Source organism: Megascapheus bottae, chromosome 22 (assembly GCF_031878675.1).
Source record: "Megascapheus bottae isolate mThoBot1 chromosome 22, mThoBot2.hap1, whole genome shotgun sequence".
Classification (NCBI taxonomy): domain Eukaryota; kingdom Metazoa; phylum Chordata; class Mammalia; order Rodentia; family Geomyidae; genus Megascapheus; species Megascapheus bottae.
The window spans coordinates 5422810-5434888 of record NC_143530.1 but is presented as its reverse complement, the minus strand read 5'-3'; the positions used below and the strand labels follow the sequence as shown (position 1 = coordinate 5434888).

The window sequence follows — 12079 nt, the reverse complement described above, 5'->3', positions numbered from 1 at the left end:
TCCTTTCAAACAGAGACCCACAGCTGCCTTCCCAGCTGACCTGGGAGAATTGGCTCATCAAAACCAGCGGCAGGCAGCCAGGTTCAGCCACAGTTGCCTTTGGTCTGCATCCTGACTCCAACAATGAGACACAAGCAGGTGAGTGTGAGCTCACACTTCCTTTACCCACCCAGGGAAGGAAATGCAGGACTTGGCTTTCACTAAGTGAGTTTATAAAGCCTTCAGAGGAGACCCTGACTCAGACCTCAGATTCATACACAACTTGTTCGGTGCCCCAACCAACTCCATGAAACATGTCAGATTAAGGCTGGCATTTCATTTGTAAAACCCAAGGCAAAACAAAACAAAACCCTGGTATAGTGGCTCACGCCTATAATCCTAGCCATGGTTCAAAGCCAGCCTGGGGAAGAAAAGCTTATGAGAATCTTATTTCCAATTACGCAGTTCCAAAAAAAATCAGAAAGTGGAGCTATGGCTCAAGTGGAACAGTGCTATTCTTGAGCAAACAATCTCAGAGACAGTGCCTGGGTCTTGAGTTCAAGCTTTAGAACTCACACACACTATAGCTCAGACACGTCAAAAAAATATGTCCTAGCCTGCATACCTGGTAAACCACAGCCTAACACCTCAAATTGCACTCTTTTCTAACATATCCTGGCTAAGCCCCTGGCAACTCAAAGAGAACCAAGAATAGAAAGCTTTTATTTTATTTTTTACCTGATTGTCTAAATTGACAGGCTCTGCCTTGGCTGGAGAGAGCCCGTAAGTGGCAGAGAGACATTGCAGGTGAGCAGGACACAAGCTAACATACTCCCCCTGAGACCCAGGGTCACCTTCCTGGAAGGGTCTCATGGTGCCCTCACACTGGCATTCTGTGCATGCACTGCAGTGAAAGGAGGCACTCAAGGACAGCAGAGCAAGTAGATTTGAGTATTGTGACAGGAGCCACTTGTCATTTCGGGGTGGTGGGGACAGACAGCCATGGCTGTGCTGAAAGTGATGAAGGGACTATTAAAACCCTGATGAGCTCACACCTGGGTGAGCTGCCCAAAAATGACCAGTAGCTAGAGCAGCTGGGAACCACAGAGGAAGCAATACAAGATTTGACCCTGTTGGTACTGGAAGTCAGATGACACATCACACGCCCTCCCCTCTCCCCCTACAACCTGATTTGTGCACTAAATCACTGTCAGGGCTTTCTGAGTCACTCAGAAACAACTAGTCCCTTCCATCAGACAATCGGGAGGGCTCCGTTTTTATTCCCTCCACAGTGAATTGATGATCATTTGGCTGGATCAACCCAAGGTACTGACTGTTCTGGAGTGCTGTGGGCAGGCTGTGCTATCTGGTCAGCATTTGTTAACTGAGCAACTGTCTAAAGAGACGCTCCTGACCACGTTCTCCACAATGACTCCTCCAACAGCCTGGCTACCTACCCCAGCCCGAGCAGAAGCTCTCTGCTTTTGGACCTCTGATCCTATTTCTCCACTAGGACTTTACCCCCAAGTCTCCTAAGATGGGCTTCGAGCCCCCTCCTACCCCCAGAGACATGGGTGTAATTTGCCTGGAGACCTGCCTGGCTGACCCAGGAATTTAAACATCTGGACTGAGTAGCTGAGGACGAGGGCCACTGTTTTCTGTTGAAACTCAGCTCCCAGGCCCTAAGAAATAAATGTGTGCAGGGAATTCCTCCTCTGTGGTCACTTCACTCGGTGGTGTTCTGGCCCTGGGGTGTGTGTGGACCTGAGAACAGAAGAGGCAGACCTGATGGGAGGAGTAGCTTGATCTAACGCACTCAGTACATCCTGTGTTTGTCTTCCCCAGTGAGTTTCTGTTTTGCTTTGACTTCCTCACCCTTTTAATTCTTTCTATAACCCACCCTCACGGCCACTACCCATTCTCTAACCTGCTCCCCTCCTTTTATGATCAAAGTCCAAAGTAAAGATGATCTCACGGTTCTCAAAATATCCCCACAGGAGAGGAAGGAACTGGGCCTTGGTTCCCTCAGGCAAATGCAGCTGCTGGGAGGGCCTGTCTACCCAGGGACTCCAGTCAGGGGAGAAGTCAGTACTTTCACCCATACGTATGTTTCCTTGGAATCCTTGCAGCAAGCTTGTGGTGACAACATTTTCCCACCCAGGTCCATGCACTTTCATTTCCCAAGCAATCCTGGTCTCATCTCTCCCAGGGGAAGCACTGCTGCTCTCTTTCTGTGCCAGCAAGAAGTGTCTTAGTTTGGATAATGACTGATGTGGTCACTTCATTCAACAACTTTTCCAAACCACTGGGCTAACAAGAGAGAGATTAAGACTTGAGTGCAGGTTCTGTCCTTTCAAATCTCTACTTCACCCTCAAGGTAGTATAAAGCAGTAGAATTGGGGCTTATCTGGTCTGCTCTCTCTTATTATGCACAAATAAATTGCAGGGAGGGGGACAATCTTGGACTGCCTAGCAATATCCTTGACCAGGTTTTGTGAACACATCAGGACAGGGTAGCAAATCCTGTGATAACGCAGCACTGCTATCACAAGAAGACACGTGAAAGCCCTGCTTCTCCAAAGACTGACATATTTGGGTATTCTGAAGAGGATGGGACATTTGGGTCTGCAGGACCACAGAGGAGGGCTGCATGGAATGCTGCTTGCTGACTACCTCTGAGCACATGAAATGCAACAAGTCACCGTTCCGGTTTCCCTGGGCTGTGACCCAGGAGGCAATCAGAGCCCACTCAGTGCTCTGTGAGTCTCACAAGGTGCCTGAGTCAGGTTTGTTTTCTTCATTTTTCCCTGGTGAGCCAGTCCTTAGGATCAAGGATGCTGGCGACCAAATGAGATAAGACAGATGAGCGTGCGTCACCAGTCCCCAAATCCTGCCATTTACCAACATCACTATGATTATCACCAGCAATCGACACAGATACACAGTGACTACCGGTCAGGAGGGGATGGGGTCACATATCCTTAAAGTCACTGGTGGCTTGGAAGGGTAGGCTCCAGGGACAGCTTATGTTGGGGGTCCTTACAATGGAGCATTGACCATCACCATCACCGTAACCTGCCCACTAGAGGGTTTTTCTTTATTTATGGAAATCATACTATGCAGCGAACTTTCTAAGTCTGGAAGTCAGGACATGACATCTTTGAAGATGACACAGTTTGAGGCCCCAATAACCTTTTCATGGCATTTCCAGATTTGATTTGTTCCTATCCATGGTACCATTAGCTTGAAGCTTCTGACCAAAACAGCCTTTTCAGCAGTCTGGTCTTTGGGCTTGTTATTAAGACTTACTTGGGTCTCAAAATTTGTTTCCTTGGGCCTGGAGTTTGGCCCACTGGTAGAGTGCTTGCCTAGCATGCACAAAGACCTGGGTTTGATTCCTTAGTCCCAGAAGTGGTGCTGTGGCTCAAGTGGTAGAATTCTAGCCTTGAGAAAAGCCTCAAGGACAGTGCTCAGGCTCTGAGTTCAAGTCCCAGGACTGGTCAAAAATAATGCTACCCTTAGGAAAAATTAAATAAAAGTGGCAACACAGGCATTTTAAAATTCACTGGGGAGGCGGTACTAGGAGCTGGGCAAGTGAGCTTTGCATATAGAAGAACTAACTCTCCAACTCAGCCAAGTTGGGGCTAGACTAGATAGATCTCCATGCCTAGTCCTGGGGCAAAGGGCTTCTCCGGCTCCAAAGAACCAATTCGTGTTTCAAATAACTCTCGGGAACTTGACACCTGCAAAGTTCTGTTCCCAGGGAATCTGAGGAAGTCCTAGAATAAGGACTCACTTTCTTAAGGAAAGCAGCCAAACTCCTTGCTCTGTGAAAGCGCTACCTGTTCCTGAGGCGTCCAGTCTGGAATAGGAGTTCTGGGCACTCTGACACGTGGAAGGCCCAGCATAGAGGGGACATGGCCTCTTTCTGTACTTAGGTCTGCCACAGAGGACCTGGAAATCCCACACAAAGGATGTCTAGAAACCAAACTAGGGCATGTGAAAGAGCGAAGGCTGAGGAAAGCAGGTGTCACTAAAGTGACAGATGTCATTTTGAAAAAAATCAAAAGAATGAAAAAATCAATCTCCATAGCCAACCAGCACAACTGACATATCTTTTGCCCGAATAAAAGAAATGCTAAGTGAGTATATTCTCAGAAGTACAGATACCAAGGACCAAGGAATTGTGATCACGATTCTATATATGCACGCGCACACAGTTGCCAAAGTCTTGCTTTGGAGTACGGATGGGTTGTGCAAAATTCCAAGGAGCATGGCAGCTTCACCAATTGTTCTTGGCTGCTTCGCCCTGGCAAGCGCTAAGCCAGAAACAGCTCTCACCTTCCCCGCAACCTGAAGGTTTCTAGGGACAAGCTGCATTTCAGAATCGGATTCCCACTGCCACGGCCCCTCCTTGGGGACCCAGGGGACAGGTGACCCCTCCTGCCAGCTCCCTCGGGGGCTCAGGTTTCCAGCTCCTGCCCGACTGCTGAGGCTGCCCGGGGAGAGGGACGGGGGCGCGGGGCGCAGCCGGGCTGGCGGGCAGAGGCGCGCGGGCCCGCGGTGGCCATGGCCCCCCGGGGGGAGAGGCGCGCTCGTTCTGCTCCGCGAGCTCCCAGGCAGGAGAAGCCGCCCGCCCCGCGCCCCGGCGGGTCAGGAGGGCTGTCCCCTGGAGAAGGCGGTGGCCGCCGGCGAGGCCGCGCCCCCGCGGGCTCCGTCCAGCGTCCGCCCGCCGCCGCCGTGCCCGGGGATGTCCTCCGGGGCTCCCTGCGCCCGCCGCAGCCCGCGCAGGACCCCACGCGCCGCCCCGCTCCCCCCTCGCCGCCCGCCTACCTTCACGAAGAGCTCGATCTCGGGGTCGCGGTCGTCCCCGTTGGCGGCCGCCGAGTCCATCGTGCCGCGGGCGCGCGGGGCCGCGGCTCCTCCGGGGCGAAGGGGAGCCACCGCGGCGGCGGGCGGGCGGCGGGGCGCGGGGCAGCGGGGCGCGGGGCGGCGGGGCGCGGCGGGGCGCAGGCGGGGCGCAGGCGGGGCGGCAAGGGCTGCACGCGCCGCCGTCGACCGCGGTGCCGCCACTGCCCGGCGGGGACCCGGCGCCGGCCGAGGGCGTCCCGGGCGCGCGGGGAGCGGAGCCGGGGCGCCCGGAGGAGGCGGCGGCGAGGGCGGACCGCGGGTCCCGAGCAACAAGTGCGGGGCGGCCGCGAGGTGTCACCGGATCCGCCGCTGTCAGCGACCGGCGCGGCGCCCGCGCCCGAAATAGCCGGGGCCGAGGGGCGGGGCGGGCGAGGGCGGGGCGGGCGAGGGGACACCTGGGCGGGCGCCCCGACGCCACCGCCCGCGGGGGGGAGGGGGGAGGGGAGGGGGAGGGGACACCTGGGCGGACGCCCCGACGCCACCGCCGGCGGGGGGGAGGGGGAGGGGGAGGGGAGGGGGAGGGAGGGGGAGGGGCGGGCGAGGGGACACCTGGGCGGGCGCCCCATGCCACCGCCCCCGGGGGGGAGGGGAGGGGAGGGCGAAGGGGCGGGGAGGGGGAGGGCGAGGGGAGAGGAGGGGAGGGCAAGGGGGAGGGGAGGGCGAGGGGGAGGGGAGGGCGAGGGGACACCTAGGCGGGCGCCCGACAGCACCGCCCGCGGGAGGGGGGTACGAGGAGGGGAGGGGGAGGAGAAGGGGAGGGGCGGGAGGGGAAGAGGAAGGAGAGTGGCCATGGCTTTCCCAGTCCTGGGTCCTTAGTGCATCTTGGCTGTCCAGCTACTCAGGTGCCTGTGTGAACCACTTGCCACTATCAGGGCTGCTCAGGAAGGGACCCATGGGGGAGGAAGAAGGGGGGAGGAAGGGAAGAAGGGGGGAGGGAGGGAGGGGTGAGGGAGGGGGGAAAGAAAGCTGAACGGGAGCACTTGCTCTCTTCAAGCTGAGCCAAGCCAGGGGAAGGGGCAGCCAGCCGGGAGCCAATAACTGCCACCCTGAGTCTTCCCACGTCTTCCTTTCTGTGCCTTTTCCTTTCATCCTTTCTCCCCCCCCCCTCTGTTTTCTCGTCTCCTTTTGTCTTCTAGGGACAGGAAAAACACACAGCTCGTGAGTGAGGCATTCAGCGAATGGTCATACCTGGGACCCCTCCACCCCTGCCTCTCGCCCTTCCCCAGTGGAGGCAGCACGAGGTGTCCGCTGGGCGCTGTCCAGGGCGCCCCTTCTCCATTCCTGGGGCCTCTGGTGATGGATCTGTGCATAGCTCCCCGCTCAGCACGCTCAACACCACCACCGTGCTCCCCCGTCCTTCGGTTTGATGGATGGGATTGTTTTTTGTTTTTTTCTTGGAAATACGCTTAAGATTGTTAAATAGGAGAGTATGAAAAAAAATGCGTGATAAATGTGTATGCTATGGTCTCCTAAAGTGTTAGGGGCAATCTGCATCTCCACCCTTGATTTCTTTTTAAGGAACCACTGCTGTGTCTTTCACATCCCAATCTGGATTCACTTACTTTTATTCTATTGTCTTCTCTTTAGTTAATACTGTCTATGCTCTGTTGTGCCTTACATAGGAATAGTTACTTGTTTCACACCATTGTGAGGAATAAAGGAATCCCACAGAAAGAAGAATGCCAGAGTGCTTAGATGCCAGGAAAATGGACCCTACTGGGAGGTAGCAGAAGTGCAGAGAGGCAACAGCTAATGCCTACCAGTTAGTTCTAGGGGCATTTTCTCAGAATGGGTTATGTGATCCTGTTTCCTCCCTCTTCCTTTGTGTGTCAGTACTGGGGTTTGAACTCAGGACTTTACACTCTTGGCTTTTTCATTCTCTATCACTTGAGCTACACTTACATTCTGGCTTTTTACTTCTTAATTGGAGATCAGACTCCCATGAACTTTTCTGCCTGGACTGTCTTCCAAGAATGATCCTCAGGTCATACTCAAGATCTCAAGCTCTTGAGTAGCTAGGATTTGAGGCATGAGCCACCAGCCCCAGGGCTCCTCCCTCCCTTACCTCCTTCCTTCCACCCCCCTCTCTCTGCTCTCTCCAGCCACAAGGTCAATAGCCTTTCCACTGTGATATACTGTGCCAAAACAGGCCTAAAGCCACAGGCCCAATTGGCCATGAGCTCAAAGCTCCAAGACTGTGAGCCAGAATAAGACTTTTTGCCTTTTGAAGTTGATTTGTCTGAGAGCACCGTGATGGAAAGCGGAAGGGAAGGCAGATGGGCCAGCACACGGGGAGATGGCCTATCACGGTTAGGCTGGGGAGATAAAGACTTCCTGAAGGGAAAGGCCCCTTGGCTGGCCAGGTCTCTGATAGGCAGAGAAGAAGGCAGGGCCCCTGAACACTGCAGATTCCCAGTGCAAGTGGGTTCTCATCTCCCCCCACCCCAGCTAAAAAAATAAATAAATAAAAAGCATCATCCAGCTCAACTGGGTCCAGGATAGCTTGATTTCAGGCTTGCATCTCCAAGCCCTTCAGATGCATACTCACTCACACTCTGGACGGATGACCACACGCCCTGGGGAGGGACCAAGGTCACATGGAGGCTAGAGCTGCTGCTTCATGACATTATCACTGCTAGCAGTGGGGGCAGGGGAGTAATGACATTTTTAATAGCGGTGTAGCAGAAGTAAATAAAATATAATATTAGTCATAAAATGCCTTTGAGGGTTTTTAATAAAAAATACTTGATAGGAATTTGACAACACTTCCTTGGCTCTACCAGCTAAGCAATGTGTGGGCCAATGTCCCTTGCCTTAACCTGGCAGAGTTAATGTCGCTTTATCTTCTCCAAATGTCCACTACATAGTGGAAAATAGGAAGCTCCCTTACAATCACAGTTTCTGGAAATTATCTCCCATTTGGATAGCCCTTCAAAAGAACAGAGGATTGATACTATAAATCTTTTGGGCAAAAGAAGGAAAGGGAGGAAAAGAAAAAAAGACAGAAAGAAAATCAAAAGGTCTATTTTTAGCACCATCAATTCTTTCTGCATATATTTTTAGTTTTAATTCCATATGCCTTTTTATAGTTTAAGTAAAAGCTACCGAAGTGTGAGCCTCATGTGTCTCTGGAGATCACCATGTGGGTACAGAGAGAGGTAAGTCCTGGACGGATGACATTTCCATGAGGTCACAGTTGGGCTGTAAGGAGACTTGGAGTTGGTTGCTACTTCAGTCTGTTCTGTAGGAACTGGGTGGGACCAGCAGCACAAGCCCCCATAGCAGCAGCCGGTGTCCTGGTAGATAGCCAAGGGAGAGGTGGATCAAAACCAAGAGCTCTTGTCAACCACCATGACTCACCCTACTGGTCCACTCATGATGCATCCCTTTACACGGGGGTGCTGTGGCGCCTGTGATGTGCAGACACTCTGTGTGCTCTTACACAGTCAAGTCCAGTTCCCAGAGTAGCACTCATTCCTCCCTGAAGCTTCACAAACACAGCCTTTTTGCTCCCTGAATTCCTATTTGCATTCTTCTTTTCTGAGGTGCTACCAGAATCACTCATTTATTGAACTCTTCCTAGAACGCTGTAGAATGCTGCTCCAGTTTCCATCTCCAAACTTTTACCTATTCCTCCAGCAGGCCAGTTCCAAAATATTTTTGCAGTGCAGAGTCAGACAGTCCCAGAAGTGTCTCCCTTCCTTCCTTAACCATTTCACTGCTGTGATGGGACCCCTGAGAAAAGCAGTTCAAAGGAGGAAGGGTCTATTTTGTCCTACAGTTTCAGAGATATTTATCCATTGTGACATGCAAGCATGTGATCAGGAACTTACCACTGCCGGCATCAGTGGATGCACACAAATCTAACAGATCTCTCTTTTTTTTTTTGTGGGTCAAGGGGTTTGAATTCTGCCTGGGCACTGTCCCTGAGCTCTTCAGCTCAGGGCTACCACCCTACCCCTAGGCCTGGGCATTGTCCCAGTGCTCTTTAGCTCAAGGCTACCACCTTACCCTTGAGCCAAGCCCCACTTCCCATTTTCTAGGGGTTAATTGGAGATTAGAGTCTCGGGTCCTTTTGTGCCTGGGCTGGCTTTGAACCTTGATCCTCAGATCTCAGCTTCCTGAGTAGCTAGGATTACAGGCATGAGCCCGGCTCTAACAGGTCTCTTATTCACAGCCATCTTCTCACATGAATGAAATAGAATTAGAGTATGAAGTTTTTAAATAGCTCTCGATTTGAATGACAGCTTACGAGAGTGTTATGAGATAAAAGTAAGAGTTCACATTTATTCAGAGTCTGCCAGGGCTGAATCCTTCACCGGCTCACTTCCTCTCATAAACGACTCAATTAGGCAGGGCTATGGCTCTTGTCTCACAAAGGAGAAGACTTGAAGAGGCCAAGGATTAGAAGAGGCTGAACACCTTGCCCATGCACAGTGAAAAACAACAAAGCTAGTACTCCCCCCACCCCCCACAGAACCCATCCTCACAGCCATGCTTTGCTGAGTGCCTAGAGTAGTGCAGTTGAAGGAGATATGGATGCTAGTGAAGATTCCAGCCCTGAAAAAAAGAGAATCATAGGCGCCAAGGGGCAGGAGACAAGTGATCTGAGGATGCAATCTGTTGCATTGCTGTGCATTTTTGGCAGAAGCCATTGCTCCAGTGATTGTCCTTCTACTTGAGCTCCGTCAAGAGCACATAGAAGACAACTATTGCACAAAAGTACACACACACACACACACACACAACCATGGAAGAGGTCTAAGACAAAATGTTAAAGACCATCCAACTACTGACTGCTCTTACTCAGCTCTACACTACATTGGTTTCCACGCTGAGGATGATAAAGGAGAGAGCCTCTGTGAGACTGCGACACAGCAGTCCCGACGTGAAAGACGAACAACAAACAGATCAGTGCATTACCTGAGATATTATGCATGAACTGCTCTGATTTCTGCCAGTGTAGACAGCTTCATACATGTACTATTTCCGCAATTTAAAGAAACTTAGGTTTGGGGAAATTTGAGGAGTGTTTGGAATTTGTGGATTTCAGTCTGTGGCTCTTTTCATTATACTGTAAGATTCTCTGTGACAAATCAGAATCAATGAATGGAGATCTTATTTTCTGGCTTTATTATTTTATTCTTCATCTATCTACATCACCTGAACTTTTGCATACAGCCTTTCTCTGGATTTCTGACGATTTGTTAACACATTTGTGCTTTCATTTGTACATTAACTGAAGAACCTACAGAGATGAAACACCTTTTTTTTTGTAAATGAGAATCTGGAGCTGTAAAAATAATACTTTTTATTCCCCAGGATGTGGCTTCCTTTTCAAAGCACACCACTGTGCTGTTGATTCTTGTGCATCTCATGCAGACCTGAGATCTTCTTCTTTAATCATACAGACCACAGTCCTCATTATTACATATAGGTTGCAACTGGTATGGATACAAATATCTACTTATAAGCATCAGAAAACTCAGTTAAAGATCATCAGAGGCAAACAAGATGTGTTGTTCAAAAAGAAATGTACTCATTGTCATTAACCCCTCTTTATAGTGTGCGCACATGCGCGTGAGAGTGTGTGTGTGTGTGTGTGTGTGTGTGTGTGTAGAATCTGGATTGTAATAGGGGATTCCGGCTGGAGGAACTGAGGTTCTGGCATCAGTTTCCCATGTGTATCTAGTTGGGAGTCTCCATTGTTGTATCATATTGTTCATCCTTTTGAGTAAATAGATATCAGTAACCTTTGTGATTTCAAGACATCTTTGAAGAAAAAAGATGAAAAAGTTCCAGCGTGAACCCATAACAGCAACTCTACTGAAGATACGTTGACTTTTAAGCAAATCATTCAGAGAAAAGAGTTTCTATGTAACTATTTATAACTTCCTCAGTCCAATGCAGGGCACAAACGTTTGCAATGAAATTGTAGCCAGAAGGTAAACATTGCTCTAAGATGATATTGGACTATATATTTCTCGTGTCAACTTTACCTCACTCTTGGCTTTACTCATGGGCTATCTTTATACCCAGCTATCAGTGAAGGATCAGAGTCCTCTGATATTTTATCTAAGTGGTTTTATGATTAAAAATGCATATTGAAGTTAATTTGATTACATCAATTTTTTTAACTTTTATTCCTGGCTCTTTTACCATCTTGTAGCCCTTGTTGCTACTACATCTTCTCTGAAAAGCTCCCCAGAAGAGAAAAGCTGAATTCAGACACATTTATCTCCCATGAACATGGAGCCGTGCAGACCTCACACTCTTAATGAAGCTCCCAGGGCAAAGAATTCCAGGGCTAAACAGAGCCTTGGGCTCTGTCTGCCTCCCAGGCCCCTGCTCCATGTAGGAGTCACTAACCTAAAGAGCAGAGGCAGGACAACAGCCACGAGTTGACACATCAACCCCAACTCCTGTGTTCCTTTCCAGCTGGTCACAGAGAAGCTGCTTGCTTGGTCATGTGACAGGCTCTCACACACCCTGGTCCTCAAAGCATCAAAAGTGGTCCTGATATTTTTTTCAACTGATGAACCTACAAGGAATTTTAAAAAATCATCCAAAGTCCATGTCTCAAGTTTCAGAATATCTATCAAGTCAAAAATCAGGGCCAGGAATGCAAATTTATTAGCAGTTCATCTGTGTCTCTGCTTTTCTGAAACATCTTTACTTAAAAAAAAAATGTCATCAGTCATGACTGATTTGGATACTGCTTTTCAAATAATGAAAAGAAAATTATGACAATTGAGTGATTTATTTCTTTAGATTTTGCAATGATGACAAAGAAAAATTGGCTGAAATTATCCTGATAGCATGCTGATGAAGAACTTTAAGCTCTCAAATATCTATTCATTCTCATGATAAAATATGATTAAATCTAAGGTACTAATTTAGCTCAAAATGAAAATAATTGCTTTGAAAGGATAAAACTTTTTGGGATAAAAGAATACTCTGAATACAAGGAGAATTATACCTCACTCACAGGTAGAAAGCCAAACATTCTTAAGATAAACCGTGTTCAGGCCAGGCATGTTGGCTCATGCCTACAATCCTAATCCTAGCTACCCAGGAGGCTGAGAAATGAGGATTATGGTTCAAAGCCAGCCCGAGCACAAAAGATCTTGAGACTCTTACCTCCAATTAATCACTAGAAAACGGGAAGTGGGGCTGTGACTCCAAAGTA

General features: G+C 49.7%; 1 protein-coding gene across 4 annotated transcripts in view; it reads right to left on the bottom strand.

Annotated features, from left to right (window-relative positions):
• Nucleotides 1-12079, bottom strand: part of Clic5 (CLIC family member 5) — a 110390-nt gene that overhangs the window by 58138 nt on the left and 40173 nt on the right. The window contains exon 1 of one of the 4 annotated variants that reach the window (XM_090355544.1): nucleotides 4813-4929. The exons of the other annotated variants lie outside the window; for them this stretch is intronic. Within the exon in view, the coding sequence (XP_090211670.1) occupies nucleotides 4813-4872 (60 nt within the window). The 5' untranslated portion in view covers nucleotides 4873-4929. Of the gene's footprint in view, nucleotides 1-4812; nucleotides 4930-12079 lie in introns of those variants that run through there. 4 annotated transcript variants of the gene reach the window in all.